The sequence below is a fragment of the Protopterus annectens genome, chromosome 13.part0 (assembly GCF_019279795.1).
Source record: "Protopterus annectens isolate FY-2018-M chromosome 13.part0, PAN1.0, whole genome shotgun sequence".
Classification (NCBI taxonomy): domain Eukaryota; kingdom Metazoa; phylum Chordata; order Ceratodontiformes; family Protopteridae; genus Protopterus; species Protopterus annectens.
The window spans coordinates 180,051,908-180,071,352 of record NC_056747.1 but is presented as its reverse complement, the minus strand read 5'-3'; the positions used below and the strand labels follow the sequence as shown (position 1 = coordinate 180,071,352).

Below are 19,445 nucleotides of genomic sequence, written 5' to 3'. Positions count from 1 at the left end.
AAGGGTCTTGGGGACAAACAGTTGGCACACAGAAAGTACAGTTGTGTACACTTGCCATAAATGTTCGAGTATATTCACTGTTGCAGTCACCACACTTGGATTATCCTGCCAGGGGTAGCCCTCAGTTGGCCCAAATACCACAGGCTTAGTATTTCTGCATCGGTTGCTGTCACTCCAGGACTGACATCAGGTCGTCAGTGGTATAAAATCAGGCAGCTGACGCCATTACATCAGTTTTTCTTGCCCCAACTGTCAGGAGCCCCCAAATATGGTGGAAGAACACCGCCAGTAGACAGTAAATACCAAAAATTCCCTGTAAGGAGAGTGGAAGAGAGAGAGAGAGAAGGGGGATGGAGGGTGGGAAACCAGGACTGCAACAATGAATACACTCGAACATCTACATTTATGGTAAGTGTACAGAACTGTACTATGTTCTTCGTGTTTCACTGTTGCAGTCATCACACTTGGGTTGATTCCCAAAGCTGAAGAAAAGGGAGGAGGAAGTCAAGAAAACTGGGGGCTGGCTAGGATGCCCTGCAGTGGCAAAGCCTGCCCTGGATTTGGAGAAGATAGGCAGATGGTAATGCTTGGTGAAGGTATGAACATAAGTCCATGTTGCAGCCTCCAGGATGTCCCTGGTGGGGACCCCTCTGACAAAAGATGCAGAGGTTTAGGTTGCCCTGGTGGAATGTGTCCTGACCTCCTTTGGGGGCGGTTTCCAGTGCTGTTTGTAGCAGAAATGGATGCAGTGTGCTATCCATTTGGAGACTGTTTATGTGGATATGGCCTTGCCCCCTGCCCCTGCTGCAAAGCTGACTAGCAATTGGATAGTTTTTCTAAAAAATTTACTCCTATCCAGGTAGAATCTGAGCTGTCTGTGCACATCTAGAGAGTGCAAAATCATTTCCCCCCTTGTTTTGTGGGTTAGGGAAAAAGGTGGGCAAATGAATGGATTTGATTGAGAGCTGCACTGGACACCACTTTAGGCATGAAGGATGGGTTAGTCCTGAGGGACACCCTGTCAGCATGGAAAATAATGAAGGACTTTACAACCATGAGTGCTTGTAGCTCTGACACTCTTCTAGCTGAAGTGATGACCACAAGCAAGGCTGTTTTCCAAGAGAGGAATTTTAACTCTGCTGAAGCTGTAGGTTGAACTTAGGGTGAGCTTTTCCAACACAAAGTTATGGTCCCAGGCTGGGGTAGGAGCTCTCCTGGGTGGCCTTAAGTTGTTAGTCCCTCTTAGAAACTGTTTGATGAGAGGGTGTGAGAAGAGAGGTGGCTCTGTGCTGTAATGAGCAGAGATGGCAGAGGCATGAATTTTAATAGAAGAGAAGGCTAGACCCTTGTGCAGTAGGTCTGCTAGGTAATTGTAGGATGAGAGGTTGGGAGGGCTGTGCTGTTTCTGCTCCCTTAGCTTGGATCCAGGTGCAAAATCTTTTCCACTTGTCCGCATAGGATTTTCTAGTGCTGGGGAGTCTGGCCTCACGTATAACATCTAGGACTTGTTTGCTTAGGCTGGCAGCTTAAGGAGAGGTCAGGGAATAAGCCAGGCTGCCAGGTTGAGGGTCTGCAATTGGAGATGCATGAATTCTCCATCCTTCTGGGTCAGGAGTGTTGGGATCTGAGGTAGTTGCCATGGTGGCAGGGGTGACAGGCTGCACAGCACTGGGTACCAGTGCTAGCATGGCCAGTCTGGGGCAAGCAGGATTGCCCTGGGTTTTTCCTCCCTTATTTTGAGCAGTACCCTTGAAATGAGTGGTAGAGGGGGAAATGCATAGACCGAGAGGTTTACCCATTGTAAGGATAGAGCATCCACTTTCCAGGCCTTGCTGTGAGGCTCCCTGGTGCAGAATTTGTTGAGCTAATGATTGGAGTGGGAGGCAAAGAAGTCCACCTTCGGGGTGCCCCATTTCTGGGTTACAAGGGTGAAGGTTCTGTGGTCTAGCTGCAACTCATGTGGGTCTAGCAGGTTTCTGCTTAAGTTGTCTGCCAGAGAGTTTAGGGAGCCTGGCAGGAATTGTGCTAGCAGGTGAACTTGCATGGCTGAGGCCACGTGCCAAAGGGTTATGGCAAGCCTGCAGAGAGGATAAGAGTGAGTCTTCTCCCTGCTTGTTGATATACCAACATCACTGTGGTGTTGTCTGTTTTGATCAGTAGAGGCCCTGGGGAGAGTAGGGGTCTGAAAGCTGTCAGGGCGTGCTGAACAGCTAGCAGCTCTTTTTGGTTGATGTGCAGATGTATTTGATTTGGGCTCCAATGGCCATGAATGCACCTGACGTCCAGGTGTGCGCACCTCAGGCATAGTCTGATGCATCTGTGGTGAGGGTCTGGGCAGCGTGAGGTTGTGAGAAGGAAAGTCCCTTATTGTGGTTGCATGCTGCTGCCCACCAAAGAAAATCGTTTCTTGACAGGGTATCATTGGTATGATATTTTCCAGGTCTTGAGAGTGCTGACACTAAAGGCTTTTTAGGTACCATAGTAGTTTTTTCATATGCAGTCTGGCATATGGAATGAGTAGAATGCAGGAGGCCATGAACCCTAGAGCTTGCAGGATTTTCCTTGCGGATAACTGGGTTCTGGTGGCTAGTTGAGACAAGCAGCCTGTCAGGTAGGCTTGTTTTTCTGGAGTAAGGAATGCCATCTGGGATGCTGTGTTCAGGCTTGCTCCCAGGGATATATTTTTTTGTGTGGGGACTTGTTTTGATTTCTTTTCTTTGACAGTATACCCCAGGGAGGTCAGTAGGTCCTTTACAAAGGTCAGGTGCTGTAACAGTTTTTCCTGTCTGCCTGAATCAGGCAATCATCTAAGTAAGGGTAAATCTGAATATTTCTTTGCCTGCAAAAAGCAATGGCTGGAGCCAGGTATTTTGTGAAAACTCTGGGAGCAGTGGATAAGCCAAAGGGAAGCACAGAGAACTGAAAGTGCAAAGATCCTGCCCTGAACCGTACATATTTCCTGCACGATTCCCTGAATGGGATGTATAGGTAGGCCTCTTTTAGGTCTAGGGTGGCTAACCAAGCCTTGGAAAGCATAGGAAGAAGCTGCTGGAGGGTGAGCATTTTGAATTTTGGTATCACCAGAAAGGTGTTTAGAATGGATAGATCTAGGATTGGGTGCCAGGTGCCCTGTTTTCTGGGTACCAGGAAAAGTCTGGAAAAGAAACCTTGGCCTATATGGTCTGCAGGAACACGTTGAATTACCCTCATGGAGAGCAGGTAATGGACTTGCTTTCTGGCCTCTGTCCACTGGATTGGAGGAAGCTCTGGAAACCCTTCTGGGTTGGCTGAGTATGGAAATAAAATTTGTATTCCTGGGATACTATGTTGAGGACCTATCGATCGTTGGTAATAGAGGCCCAGTTGTTTGCAAGAAAGGAGAGTTTTCCTCTTAGCGGCACAAGCAGGTGGTCAAACGTAAGGGGTGGAGATGTGAAGTCATTGTGAGTTCTTACCATAAGGGGGTGGCTTAGCACTCCTTGTTTTTGAAGAGGAGGAACTCCATTGCTTAGATCTCTGCATTTCTCTGGGACTGCTGTCTGGGGGTTCTGTTTCCCCTGGGTCTGGGCTGAGCTGGCCTGGAGGGGGCCGGAAAGGACCAGTGCTTGGAGGGGCAATGCCTACTGAACCTCGGAGGCTGGACCTGTAAAAAGTCTTTAACTGTCGGCATAGATTTAGCTTTTTCTTCCATTTTTTTTAAGACATCTTCTGCCATGGTGCCAAACAAATGGTCTTTGTTCAATGGAGCATCCAATAATTTTGATTTGACATGGTCTGGAAAGGTCTGTTCCTTAAGCCAAGCCATGCCTTCTAAGGACAGAACCAGTGACTGCTGCCCTGCAAGATGCTTCTAGGCTGTCAAAGCCACATTGCAAGGTGTGCTTATTAACTTGGCTTGCAGAATGCATAAGGTCTTGTAATTCTTTATTTTCTGCACAAGCAGGAAAGGAAGATATTTTCTGTTTGAGTAGTTCCATGGCATGCTGCTGATATTTCAGCATGTGGAACTGACAATTTAGTGCTCTAATAGCAAGAGTTGCAGAGGTGTACACTTTTTTACCCCATCTGTCTAAAGCTTGGGAATCCCTGTCTGAGGGGGTGGGATTCTTAGCTGAGGTTGCTTTAATTCCTTTACATCCTTGGGAGAAGATCTCTGGGTCAGCAGTAGGATTTCTGAAAAGGAATTTGTGAAAGTCAGGGACTCTGTAGTACCTGTTAGGTTTCCTGGGAGCAGGAGGAAGGGTGTCAGGAGTCAAACTGGATTCCATACAAACATCATCCACAACATCCAGGACAGGAGGAATGGCTAAAGGTCTGTGCTGTGATAAATCTAAGAATTCCCTGAGTCTCTCTTTTGACTGACGATAGTCCTGACATTCCCATTGGAAATACTCCCTTAAGGTATGTAGGGTTTCACCAAACGAAAAATCCTCGGGTGGAGAGGCAGAAGGAATGGATTCCTCTGCATCAGAATCCTCATAAGCAGAGAGGGGTTGCATGTCTTCATATTCAGAAGCATCAGAGTCATCGGACTCCTGTTCAGATAAAACCACTGGGGACAAGTCTCTTTCTTTTGGAAGGGGTAGCCCGGCTTCCCCTAAGCATAATAAGGTCTTCATCCATTTTAAGCATTTGAGATTGAGGGATGGAAGCAGGTGCCTGAGCATGGGTCGTCGTTTTTTTTGGCATAGTTTGTACCTTGGGCCTTAGAAACCTGGCAGTTTTAGAAAGAACTGACGATGCAAAAGAAGTCGTCGGTTTGTGTAGAGTATCGGTAGTGTAAAGAACTACCTCGGATGCCGGTGCCTGCTCAGCGGCTCCGGACCCATCCAAGGTAGAAACATCCGCAGGATCCTTAGTTGAAGAAGAGTCTTGCGGCATACCAGCAAAGGGTCTCAGTAGCAGCCTGCGAATCCACAGAAGCGGGCATCAGGGGCTGCAAAAGCATCTTACTGAGGACCGGAGAACTGACGATTAGCTTAATCGACGCGTCGGCGGCGGTTTTGGACCTGTGCAGTCTGTCTCTGTCTTTATTCTTACGTTTTTTTCAGAAGATAGGTAGTCAGATGGCTTACCGAAGCCATATCGGAGATAGAGGACTTAGAGCGAAAATATCTAGCTACAATAAGGGCCTGACGACGTATAGTTTTGGGGTTGAACAAAGCACAAAAACGATAGCAAGGGAAGTCGTGGTCTGGGCCTAAACAGGTGACGCAGTAAGAATGGAAGTCTCGGTGTAGTATTTTGCTTTCCACAGGCAAGACAATTGTTACCTTTTTCTGACATCGGTTAGAGCAGGAACAAAGGACCCCTAACGAGGTACTTAGCTTTAGAAGACTTCAACTTCAATTCAGAAATGAAAACTCAGGTAGTGTCCGACCGGCACTCGTGCAAATTGCTTCTGGCTCCTCGGCAAGAAAGACTGATGTAATGGTGTCGGCTGCCTGATTTTATACCACTGACAACCTGACGTTAGTCCTGGAGCAACAGCAACCGACACAGAAATACTAAGCCTCTGGTATTTGGGCCAACTGAGGGCTACCCCTGGCAGGATAACCCAAGTGTGATGACTGCAACAGTGAAACATGAAGAACTTCACTGCGTATGGTCGTGAAAAGAACCCAAACAGAAGAGACACTGCTTGTGACAATCTTTATCGGGAATCTGCTTCCCACACTGACATTTTGCTTTTCTGGATGAAATGTAAACACACCAAAATAAAAATAAAAATAGAAATAGATACATGTCCCATTGGGGTTTCTTGTTATCCGAATCACGGTTCTGCAACCAGCAAAGAAGAAGGGGGGTGTTCAGACCAATAATCAATGATGAAATTTGTACTGATGGCAAAGAAGGGATGAGTATGTCAGCTTTATGCCCTATGATTTATGCGGGGAGCATATGAGTCACTTATGACATCTATAAATTCCTAAGCCTTTGGTGTACTGGCTGGATGTTGGGCTACCCTTGGCTGTGAATCCCTTATGTAAAGAATACTGCAACAGTGATATAGAAGGATATGACATTATAAAAAACACAAAGAGGATGCATGCGCACAGTCAGCAGACGAAACAAACTGGTTCTGATACCTTAAACATGGACTCTGTGGTGAACAGGGGTAAAACTACACTGTGACCAAGGTAACCAAACTCTGAATAGTTGCTTGGGTGCAGGAAAAGCAGGGGTAGAGGGGTAGGAGAAATATGACCTATTGAAAGCATGCTCACTAAGACAGGAGGGATTTGCTGGCTCCTGGACAATTAGAATCTGTTGCTCTGGGATGAGGCACATGGAAGCAGTTCACTAGTTACAGTAAGGCATAGATGTGGCCATACATACACTAGCTGCAAGACTGCCATACCTCAGAGAAAAACGTTTCAAGTGGTTACTGCCTGATGCACGTTGGTTTCAATGCTTGCACAACAGAAGGACAGTCTGTACTGCTTGGCTTATATTTTGCAAAGCAAAAGGCAACCATGTTTGCAGATGCACAAACTCCACCAGTGCATGAAAACTGTACCAAATACATATTTGTGTCATTAGACATGCTGTACTTGCTTCATTTGCCAGTTCATGTCACTGTAACTTGATTTTCCTGTTTTGCAAAGCTAAAATTCAGCTGGATAAACCATTTCAAAAACACATTTGTTTGCTTTTCTTTTCGGTCCAACCTCTCACTAACCACTGAACCTGTCCCTCCTGACCACCAAGAAACCCATCTATTCCCTAGAACAAGAATATTACACTCCATTCAATCCAAGGGGTTAGATTTAAGTAAACTAGCAGTGGAAACCATCACCTGTGAGGAAGAAATCTGTGTTAAACCCTACCTTCCCCCTGTGCAAGCTCGTAAGCATCCAAAGGGCCTTTGCTATGCATGCCAATGCTTCATTAGACACCATCAGTTGAACATGTTGGCTATAAAGACAAGCACCTCTGAGGAATCCCTGGTCTACACCAGAAACTCTACCATGGGCATTATTGCCTTGAGTATGTGCCTCCATTCCTTCCCCGAGGATAGGTAAGCAGGCAGACCATCATTGTTCCTCACTTACTCCCCCACCAGCTTTAACAGACGCTTGAGCTGCTGAAAGTATTTGGTCACGCAGGTAATAATCATAAATCGAGCTTGATCTCTCTATGCTAACAGAGCTGGCTTTTTCAGCAACACCCTTTTACTTACTTAACCACTAATCATCCATGGCTTAGCTGTACAAAGTAATGTCTTCCTACAGCTTATAAGTTCACATGAAAATTGCTGCACATTTTAATGGAATTATGGTCACTTATTCAGTCATACCATGCAGTAATAAAATAACTTACCTTTGGGAACCTTTCCTTGTAAACATGATTCATCATAATGATCTCATTATCAAAGCAACCAGATGTTCTCCCAGGGCTAGGAAGAAAAGAAAAAGAAAAGTGAAAAAGTGGTAAGCTACTGTATTACATCAATTAAACCGCTATGTCACTGCTCTACCAGGACGAGTAAGGTAACCGACAGCAAACTAATACAGCAGCACAACAGTGACCCAAGTACATGTCATCAGCAAGCTTTACCAGTTCCTAAAATGATTTCCTACAGGAGGAAATACTGCCATGGGTAGCAGTAATAATGCCTACTGCCAGCAGTGTGGAATAATTATACATGTCCCAGCTATCAAGGGGTAGAATAATTATACATGTCCCAGCTATCAAGGGGTAGAATAATTATACATGTCCCAGCTATCAAGGGGCAGAATAATTATACATGTCCCAGCTATCAAGGGGTAGAATAATTATACATGTCCCAGCTATCAAGGGGTAGAATAATTATACATGTCCCAGCTATCAAGGGGTAGAATAATTATACATGTCCCAGCTATCAAGGGGTAGAATAATTATACATGTCCCAGCTATCAAGGGATAGAATAATTATACATGTCCCAGCTATCAAGGGGTAGAATAATTATACATGTCCCAGCTATCAAGGGGTAGAATAATTATACATGTCCCAGCTATCAAGGGGTAGAATAATTATACATGTCCCAGCTATCAAGGGGTAGAATAATTATACATGTCCCAGCTATCAAGGAGTAGAATAATTATACATGTCCCAGCTATCAAGGGGTAGAATAATTATACATGTCCTAGCTATCAAGGGGTAGAATAATTATACATGTCCCAGCTATCAAGGGGTAGAATAATTATACATGTCCCAGCTATCAAGGGGTAGAATAATTATACATGTCCCAGCTATCAAGGGGTAGAATAATTATACATGTCCCAGCTATCAAGGGATAGAATAATTATACATGTCCCAGCTATCAAGGGGTAGAATAATTATACATGTCCCAGCTATCAAGGGATAGAATAATTATACATGTCCCAGCTATCAAGGGGTAGAATAATTATACATGTCCCAGCTATCAATGGCATGAAAATGATCACACTTGCACCAGATGGCAAAACTATCCCCCACACGTTGGGAGTCGCCCGGCACTACACTACATGTAATGATTAAACTTGTATAAGCTACTACATCGAATGGCATGCAATGGTTAAAACTACACTGCAGCCTCCATTTCCCCATAGCATACAATGATTAAACTTGCATCAACTGCCCTCTCTCCCAAATTTCTGTGGCTTGCAACGATTAGCTCAGTATCAGCAACCATTTCCTCATGTCATGCAACAAATTATATTATCTACAAGTGCCACAGTGGCATGAGTTCCATACCAGTACTAGATACCAGCTTACCGTGGCATGGAATGATTACACTAATGTCAGCTGTCACCTTCTCATGTTAAGGATTACAGCTGTTCCAGCTTCCAGCATCACATGGTACAAACCAATTATTCCTATACCACCGGCCTTTTCATCTTGTAAAGAAATAAACAATGTAATTTGTAGTAGGAAATCTCAGCATTAATAAGTCTTGGTCTTTTATTTGTAAAGTGCGGATCAAGGAAGTTAGCGAATGAACAGTCTTTCCTGTCTGCGTTAAAGGCATGAGAAAAGGAACCCTTCATCGGTTGGTGTGAAATAACCACTACAAATGACTACAGCAGTCTCATTTTCTTTCTCGCTTTATCCTACATAACAGTATTAGCAGTGACAAAATTCACAGCCCCAAATGAGAAAAAAACACACTAGTGCAGGAAGTTACAATACCCACTGCCTTTAAGAAGGATTAACAGGTCATCAATCAATTAGTAGTGCAGTCAGGTTATACATTTCATATAAATGCCAAAGTGCCGACAAGATGATATGATTTCTAAGAAGAATGTGCTCACTCTGAGTGACTTAACTTCCTACATTACTTTTCCCTTGGTACTTACCGGTTCTGTGTGGCTCAAAGGTATGTGCAAATCCAGCTCTGGGTTTACAGCAGTTGCCAATTTGGAAGTCAGAATCACAGTACTAGCATTAGGGAAAGATGCCAAGTCATGCAGATTAGGAATTATCCCCTCATTCCAACATACAGGTTCAATCATGCAACACTGAGCCATACATACAATGCAGTGTTTGATATTCCTCAGTCTACTTAAACTTAGCATTGACACTAGTAATTAAAAGAAAAACTCGTAAGGGCTTGTGTAAAAGAATGCAGCTGCCATATTTAGGCTTAGGTGAAACAAAGACAATTTGCCTTAAAAATGATGAGAACAAACATCCCAATGAGGGCTAAAGAAGCTACACTCTTTGCATGGCACTTAAAAGAAACAGTTTTTAAACTATTTAATGATGTAAAGCTAGACTGCCGACCTAGTATCTGGCAAGAGCTATTTTACACATCAACTGCCAAACAAAGTCCCAGTTTTGCAGGAAGAGGTGCTTGCTAAACACTAACATATTTACTCTTCCTGTAAAAAAATTGCACTTGACTGTTCTACTTCCATGTGTATGACAGTTGGGCGAAAATACACTTGTGCCAACTTACCATAAATGAAGATGTTCAAGTGTCTTCACTGTTGCAGTAATAACCATATGGGTATTCCTTGCTGGGGTAGCCCTTGGAAGTCCCAAGTACCAGAGATTTAACTCCCTACTCAAACTATTCAAGAACTTACTCGAAGAGATAAAGGTAGTAAAAAACAATCCACCTTTGATTGGATATTATTAAATAACTCCTCTCACTCATTCCAATCAGGTTGCCTTCCTGATGGTCTGAGCGACCACCCACCCACATTTCTTATACGATAACACACATTCCCACCAAAACCTACTATCTTGAAACAACTCAGAAAACAATATAACTAATCTTTTCAACTTCCTAGCTGACCTACAAAGGTGCAGTTGGACTCCACTCAAATGCCTTGACCTAGATGATGCAGTGAACCACTAATCTATCTTAGATGTATTAAATGCACATGCCCCTGTTAGAACCATCATAGTAAAATCAAACTATCCCCCCTGGCTAAGCAGAGATACTAGGGCCCTTCTGAAAACTAGAGATAAAGCCTGGGAACTATGCCGTAAGACTAACACAGTAGTTTCTAAACAGTATCAAGAACTTAGAAATAAGGCAAAAAAACAAATAAAACAGGATAAAATAAATTTCTATAATAACATTCAAAAAACATATCAAAAAGACCCTCAAAAACTCTGGCCAGCTATAAACTCAATCCTTCACCCAGGAAAATCTACTACACCCACGCCAAACATCCACAACGATTCCGATAGCATAGCTACCATTTTAATGAATCTATAACTGCCCTTTCCAAACTGCAAACTCTTACTCCTTGTACCAAACCAGCCAAGTCTACAACCAGCAATACCTCATTCTCTTCCTCCCCAGTTTCTACAGCCACTATAAAAAACTACTACAGAAACTAAAACCTACTACACTTGCCCAGTGAATACCTCAAAATTGCAGCTGAATCTGTAGCCTTCCCAGTAACAATCCTTACAAATAGATTCATTCTCAAAAAACAAGGTCCTTCAACTGTAGAAAATTTCCCATGTAATCCCACTTCATAAAGGGGGACCTTCCACAGAACTGAAACTATCGGCCAACTGCTATTCTTTCACCTCTTTCTAAGCTACAGCTCCAGGTCATGAAATTCGTACTAACAAATAACCTTCTCGCAAACACTCAGCATGGGTTTCGCCCATCACATAGTACCACTACAGCTCTCTTATCCTTCAGTAATACCATAAACCATCACAGGAAGAACAACAATTTTGTGTCTGCCATCTTTCTAGACCCATCAAAAGCTTTTGATATGGTCCCCCATTCCAAACTAATAGATAACTGAACTATCCTTCTCACCATCTGCCACAGCATGGTTTCATAACTATTTATCTGGCCGTCAACAATCTGTTTTACGGTAGGGTGACCTATCTCCATGCCTTCCTTTATCCATTGGTATCCCCCCAAGGATCTATCTTGGGCCCACTCCTTTTCTCCCTCTTTACTAGTAATCTACATACAGCTACTCCACATAGTTCTTTAATACAGTATACAGATGATTCAACACTTATCTGTGCTGCCACTTCTCAGGTCTTCATACCCAAACACAGAAATCTTTCACTTCTTTTGAAACATGGTTAGCCAATGCCCATCTAATTCTGAACCCAAACAAAACTAAATTATTACTCTTCCAACCTAACAAGACATCTATCTCATGCCCAACATTTAACATAATAGCCAAAGACAATACTGTGATCTCCCCGACAACCCATACAAAGCTTCTTGGAGTGGAAATAGACAATACCCTAAAATTTGACTTGCATGTCTCCCTAACTATAAAAAAGTCCATAAGAAACTTGGAAGTCTATATAGGCACAAAAGGTTCCTGACCACAATGGCCAAAATTACATTAGCACAAACCCATCTGCTCTCCACTCTACTATATGCCTCTCCAATTTTAACTAATCTAAGGAAACTGACTTATCTAAGCTAGAAGCATGTTATAATAAAATTGCTAAATTTGCATCTGACTGCCCATATAGAACACATCATTGTACAGCTTTAAGGATACTAGACTGGCCTGAGCTTCCCAACATTATTCTTTACAACCAACTCTCTCTAACTCACAAAATTGTAACACAACCCCTGCACCACAAAATCTCATCCTTCCTTACAGTTCCAGCAGACCACTTTGCTCTAACAACAAGAACTTACTCACCGTCTCCAAGGCCAATAACACTGCAGGAGAATCTTTATTTTCCAACTATATATCTTATATATGGAACTTAAGAACTTCTTAACTCCATTCTCTCAATCTCATCCACTAACTACTTTAAACCATCACTTAAAGCTCACCAAAAAATAAGTGGCTATTTTCCTGTACTAACGCCTCATGAGTGCTCTCATACATTACAGTACACCCAAAACACATCCAACTTCTCCCCCAGTGTTTAATCCTTTGTTCCTACCAACCTGTCTTAACCTTATATCTTGACATAAGTCATACCTACAAATAGTACTAGCTATGTTGAAAGCTCAGGTTTTGTTGTCAAGATGTAACAAATTTGTATATACTTATATATACTGCATTTTGTTTACTTTAGTAATTATTGCAATGTGTGCATGAAAATTTACTGTTACTCATGGACCATTTCTCCCCGGGCCTCTGCTGAAAAAGGAGCAGTGTCCAGTTGGACTTTCCCGGTAAACAAATGTCAAATAAAATAAATAAAAGACTCCTGGCTTGATGGATGCCTTGTCAGGACATCTGGGTATAAGGATCATTGGCCAGTGCCATCTTACAGATCTTTCTTGCTTCCAGAAAAAAAGGAGGAGCTTCCCCAACAAAAGCTACAGGACTAGAGCACAAGGAACCAAAAAGTTACCATTGTGCTGGGAAGGAACCCTAAAGAGAAGTAGAAAGAAGAAGAGGCATTGGGAAGGGAAGGGGATGCCCATCTCACCTGAAGCAAGAGAGAGGGGATGGGGGAGGGAAGGTATACTGCAACAGTGAAGACACTCAGAAATCTACATTTATATTAAGTTGACACAACTGTACAATGTTGACTGTTTCACTGTTGTAGTAATAACCAGATGACAGGATTCCCAAAGCCGAGAACGTGGAAGGTTGGAAGAAAATGGAAATTTTAAGGATAGACTAGAATGCTCTGCAAGACTGCAGAGGCAAAAGTAGCCATGGATTTGGAGAAAATGGGATGATTGTTTGCACCTTTGCACACTATAGAGGACAAAGTGGCAGCCTCTAAAATTTCCCCTGGTGGGACCCCCTCTAAGAAAGGTACTGGTGGTAGCAGTAGCTCTAGTGGAATGAGATTTGATACAAAGTGAAATTTGTTTTCCATGATGTTTGCAACCAAAGGCAAAACAGTTTAAAATCCAGTTAGAAATGGTTTGTTTGCTGATAGGATTTTCATCTTGTTACTAGCAAAGGCTACAAAATATTGTCTGGATATTATTTTGTCCAGAGAGCATCTGAGTTGCCTATGAACATCAAGCAAATGAAGGGTACATCCTTCCCTATTTTGAGGATGAGGAAAGAATGCAGGGAGAAGAATGAATGGATTAAAGGTAAATTCAGAAATCATTTTAGGCATGAAAGAGACATTAGCCCTAAATGAAACCCAGTCCTGGTGAAAAATGAGAAAAAGCTCAGTGCAAGAATGCTTGGAGTTCTAAAACCCATCTAGCTGATGTAATAGCCACTAAAAAGGCAGTTTTCCAAGACAGGAATTGAACGTCAGCTACAGCAACAGGATTGAAAGGGGGAAAAACAAGTTTTTCCAGGACATAGCTTTGTCTTCCATCTCCTCCAGTTTATCTTTCATATGGTCCAGCAGTTTCTAGGTATTTAACCATATGAAATTGACAACTGAGAGCTCATAGCCATGGTGGCAGAAATATAAATGTTTTTGACAAAATGATCCAGGGTTCTCCCCCCTTCATCATTAGACAATGCATTCCTGGAAGTGCTGCCTTTAAGCTCCCTTCGGATCATGAGTCCCCCACTTGAGGATCAACAGTAGGATTCCTAAAAAATGTGTTTGTGGGAATCCAAGACCCTGTAGTACCAGTCTGGCTTCCTATGAGCAGGTGGTTGTGAGTAAGCTTGCAGATATTAGTCTGAAAAAAACATCAATCCAAAACTTACAGTACTGAAGAGGAATGGACTAAGGTTTATGCTCAGGTAGCTTTAGAAATTCTCTGATCCTCTTTTTAAACTGAAGGTAATCCTGAGCTTCCCAATGGAAATACTATCTCATTTTATGGAGCCAGGGGAGAAGTCCTCAGATGTCTACAAGTCACAATGTGGAGTAAATCCTCAGCCAGTCTAAGCAGATCCTGCTGACAGGGCTGTGAGAGTTGACAGCCTGAAGGCCTAGGTTGAAACATGGAAGAAAGAATCCTTTTAGGTTTAGTCTTAGGCTTGGTCCTGAAACTGGTGAAGGAGGTACTGTGACCAGGCTGCAGCCTGTGCACAATCAACTAATGACCAGCTGGAGGTTCTCAGGATTCCACCCCTCCATATCGGAAGCCCTAACAAGGGAGTTAGACACTGTGGCCTGCAAAGCAGTCTCGAACCTAACAGACAATCCTAGTTCTTTGACCTGTGTGGAAGTAGAAAGGTCAGGAGACAAAGACGATTTAGACTCTAAATGGAACTCAACAGCAGCATTCAACACTTTCTCAGTCATCTTAGGGGACAGCAAACGAGTCTCCTGTCCTTCAACAATCACAAGTCTGGGCAGACTGACTGAGAGTGAAACTGTATCATCTGCTATCCTGTGAAGTTTCAGACACTTTTCCCTATGTTGTCAAGAGAAGGACTGTTGGATGCTATAATGAGCGAGGATCACTAACAAACTTTTACTTTCTCTAAGTATTGATTGATGAACCCATTACCTATAATGAATAGTGTGCTTATAGAAATAGGCACAATAGGGACAATAGGGATGGTCATCCTCCGGGGCTAAGTAGAAAACACAAAGGGAGTGAAATTCCTGATGTGAACTCTCTTCCACAATCAAGACAGATATTAGTTGTACAGCTCATCTAAGTACACACAATGAAGAAAGAAAAGGAAGTCTTCCCAACAGGAAACTTTGCTTTGAGAAGCACTCTGGTCTTCTGACTGACTGACTGACTGACGTAGTCTATAATGAGGATGCTTCAGGCTCCGATGGCAAGAAAGACCTTTAAAATGGTGCTGGGGACCACTCTTATATCCAGATGTCCTGATGTCAGGTGCAGTGTCTCCGTGAGGCCAGGAGGAGGTAGTTAAATTGGCCAGCCAAGGAATACCACAACAAGGAGCATCCATATGGTTTATTACTGCAACAATGAAACATGACAAGCATCACAAGTTCCTGAGTTTGCAGAAGGATGTTCAGTTTAGTCTACTCTTTAAAGGAAAGTATACCCCAACATCACATCTCTAACTCCCTACTTTCAAATCCCAATGAATACAGTAACCCCAAAGATCAAACACCCATAGTATTCTGGCCTGCAGGAAAGCTTCCTATCACATAATGCATGTGGAGTCTTAAAGATTATAAGATGACAAAGAGGAACTTTTATTGCACATAAAACTACATATATGCTGCATCTTGCTGTACAGTGACTTTTGCAGACATGTGCACTGCAATGGTCAGTGGACACACAGAATAAATGTGTGCTGAATTTATTTATTTTTAACTAAGGTCATGCAACTCAAACTTGATATTTACAAATTCTCTTAGGTCAAAACAATATATGCAAGATAATAAAGACACAGAAATAAAAATCTGGGTAATTTTCATAAAATAAGAACTAATGATTTTGTACAGCACAAGCAGTATTACAGACATCTAGATCTATTTGCATAGAGGCTGGGTGGAAGCAAACAGACTAGATGATCCATTGTAGTCTATTCTGTTTCACATCTTCCAACTTGGACTTCACCATCCCCAATTAACATTCACATTGTTGAATAAAAAAATATCAGCAATTAAAATAGCAATGATAGCAACATAAACACCTCTTCAACAGAGCCTGAAATTCATAAAACAGTACTTACCTGAGGCTTCTGGAGCGTGGACGCATATGTGGTGAACGCCTGCCATCTTCATCACCAACACTCTCTGTGCTGCGAAAATGTTTGGAAAGGAAGTGTAGCTCATCTGGTGTGGGCTGGAAGGGAAGCTGGTGTAGCCGCTCCTGAGAGGAGGAAGAGGACTGTGAAGAAAATCACATTCGTTACTGTGGACAATACTCCAGATACCCTCATAAAAAGTCAAGGCAATGGACGCCTCAACTGAAGTCTTTAACCACTGCAGAAATTATGGCTGAACTTTAAACATTTCCCCACCTGATATCTGTATTCTCTATACTACTGAAGAGTGTTTAAGGGGTTTGTTGGTTAAAGCATTTTTACAGAACAGAAGCATCACTCTAACTTTAATTATATATGTGTGTGTCTACATTATGTAAAGCTTCTGTTAAAGATGGTACATCTGTTAGACACAAACATGAAAAAATAAACTTTAGATCAACACACAATACACATTTCAAAGTTTCTGGACTTTCTCAAATGGCATAATTTTCTGAGTTCCAAAATGCCAAGTTGTTTCCAAGCAAATACTGAAAGACTGGGCTGTTTTCCTATTCAGTGTGCATTATTTCTGGTACTTGCTACAGATTCTAGTAACACGTAATCTAAAGAAAAAAACATTTTTTGCAGTTTATTGGTGAAATCCCCAACATACTGGATATGCTAATATACTCTTCAAGCTACATGCATGGAAAAGGGGTGCTGTACTATACAGTTACGCATACCGGAGTTTTCTTTAATATGGTAATATATAATACAGCCCCTGTCCTGGTGAAAAATGAGCAAGGACTCACCTTAATACGGTAATACACATGTATTACCATATTAAGGTAAGCCCTTCTTCATTTTCCACCAGGACATGGTGAAATTTTGTCCTCACTACAACACAGAAGTGAACAGAGAACAAATAACAAAGAAATTAATATTGCATTATGTATTACACAGTGTGCAATACAACAGAACAGCCATATGAGACTATAAACACTAGCAGTAAATATACATGTTCACTTGGCATGTATACTGTATTGTATACAATAACGAAATATGTTACGAGGTGATCATGACCATTAGGAGTGAATATAGTGGGGGGTGGAGCCAAGATGGCTAAATGAAGACAGCATATTTTTAGAGCTCTGCATAACTACATCTAAATACAGGAAAATAATTATTTTAGGAAGCTTCTATAACAACATTTTAACAACAGTCTGGCCTTTTTTTTATTTTCAACTTTGGTGGAAATATTCAGAAGTTTTCTTGTCAGTTTGATCTAGAGAATATACCAGTAAATGAAGATAAGCAGCTCTAAGCACATCCACACTGATTCTTCCCTGAAGAGAGACTTACAACTGGTAACATCTACTCTGTTGGAACTGTCTTTGAAGACTGACAGTTTCCGAAAGAACTTAGAAAATGTAAGGGGACATTGTCTCAGACAAACAGACATCCTTAAAGAACTGCTTCAGCAGCAGCAAACAAAAATTTCTGACATGGAAATTGCATTAAATGACATAGATGGAAGACAAACATATTTTCTTCTCAAACAGAACACCTGTTTACTTTGTAAGACTGAAGACTTGGAAAATAGGGAAAGGAGATGCAACATCAGGATTTTTGGTCTTCCAGAGAAATTGGAAGGTGAGAATATAATTTATTTTCTGAATACCTGAATTCCTGAGACTTTAAACTTACAAGAGGGGCTTTCTTATGGAATTGAGAAAGCTCACAGAGCAGTAGGCAAGCCTTTGTCTTCATCTTCTTCTCCATCAAGATCTATTGTAATAAAGTTTTTATCTTATATTGTAACTAAAAATAACAGGACATAGAACCAACATGTAAAGCGCTTTCATCGAATGGAGTTTGACTTCATCAGAACAGTGAAATGTGAAAGAAACAGATTTAAAATAGCTAGTGAACACACCGGTTTAGGTAAACATTCATCCAATCAAACCCAGCACATTAATAAATTGATTCATGGTACCAATCTAAAAAAAATGTGTTAATATGTTATAAAATATCATACATTTAAACTAATTCATACTGCAACAAGTCCATTCTATTATAAAAACAAATATATATATATATATATATATATATATATATATATATATATGAATATCCCTTTATTTCTCTAAAATGGGAATAAAAATAGCTAAAATACACGCAAATAAATAAAAAATTGCACAAAAATATACATAATTAAAATTCATGTAATAAAAATACCTAATATTGACATTAAACTTTTTCATAAATATATTACCAATTAATTTCAATAATAAGAACTACTATTTAAATCCAAAATCACCAGAAAGTACACATGGAAATTAAATTTTGGCTGCTTTTTCTTTCAAGGCTGGTGCAATAGAGATGCAGTCATTAAGCCCTGGATGTATATTAGAAGCCAGACGTAATTGCCACATCTTTTCTTTTTTATTCAAAATATTTATGCCTGGCTTCTAATATACATCCAGGGCTTAATGACTGCATCTCTATTGCACCAGCCTTGAAAGAAAAAGCAGCCAAAATTTAATTTCCATGTGTACTTTCTGGTGATTCTGGATTTAAATAGTAGTTCTTATTATTGAAATTAATTGGTAATATATTTATGAAAAAGTTCAACATCAATATCAGGTATTTGTATTACATGAATTTTAATTATGTATATTTTTGTGCAATTTTTTATTTGTGTATATTTTAGGTATTTTTATTCCCATTTTAGAGAAATAAAGGGATATTCATATATATATATATATATATATATATATATATATATATATATATATTTATAATAGAATGGACTTGTTGCATTATGAATTAGTTTAAATGTATGATTTTTTTATAACATATTAACACATTTTTTTTAGATTGGTACCATTAATCAATTTATTAATGTGCTCACTGGCTATTTTAAATCTGTTTCTTTCACATTTCACTGTTCTGATGAAGTCAAACTCCATTTGATGAAAGTGCTTTACATGTTGGTTCTATGCCCGAATAAAAGTATTTCATGGGATTTGAGACTGACATCTTCATTTTGCTGCTGTTATTTTTGGTTCTTAGTTTTATCTTACACTGACAAAGAATTAGGAGTGAATGTAGTAATTCACCACTGCAAAACACTGTGCGACACACCAGAGTAACATAGTGACTGTTGTGTAGGATGCAGACATTAATGTAGTGTTACAGCACTGTATTAGAATAACAGTGCAACACTGTTTTGTATGACATCTGAAGTGAATGCAGTGTTAAAAGTACTGCATTAAACTGTATACAATACAAAAGTGTAATACTGCCAGTGTGATTATGAACATTTAAAAGTGAACATAATGCTACAGCACTGTGTGGCACTGTACAACAGTACAGCCCTGTATACGTGACTAAGAATATCAGTATTGAAGGTGCTGTTACAGAACAATATTATACAATGCCGAGTACTGTAATGAAGT

General features: G+C 40.9%; 1 protein-coding gene across 2 annotated transcripts in view; it reads right to left on the bottom strand.

Moving 5' to 3' along the window:
- Positions 1-19,445, bottom strand: part of MAST3 (microtubule associated serine/threonine kinase 3) — a 1,680,970-nt gene that overhangs the window by 1,130,830 nt on the left and 530,695 nt on the right. For both annotated transcript variants that reach the window (XM_044090757.1, XM_044090758.1), the window contains 2 exons: positions 15,970-16,127; positions 7,324-7,399 (listed from right to left, as the gene is read on the bottom strand). In XM_044090757.1, coding sequence (XP_043946692.1) covers positions 7,324-7,399; positions 15,970-16,127 — 234 coding nt within the window. The remainder of the gene's footprint in view (positions 1-7,323; positions 7,400-15,969; positions 16,128-19,445) is intronic.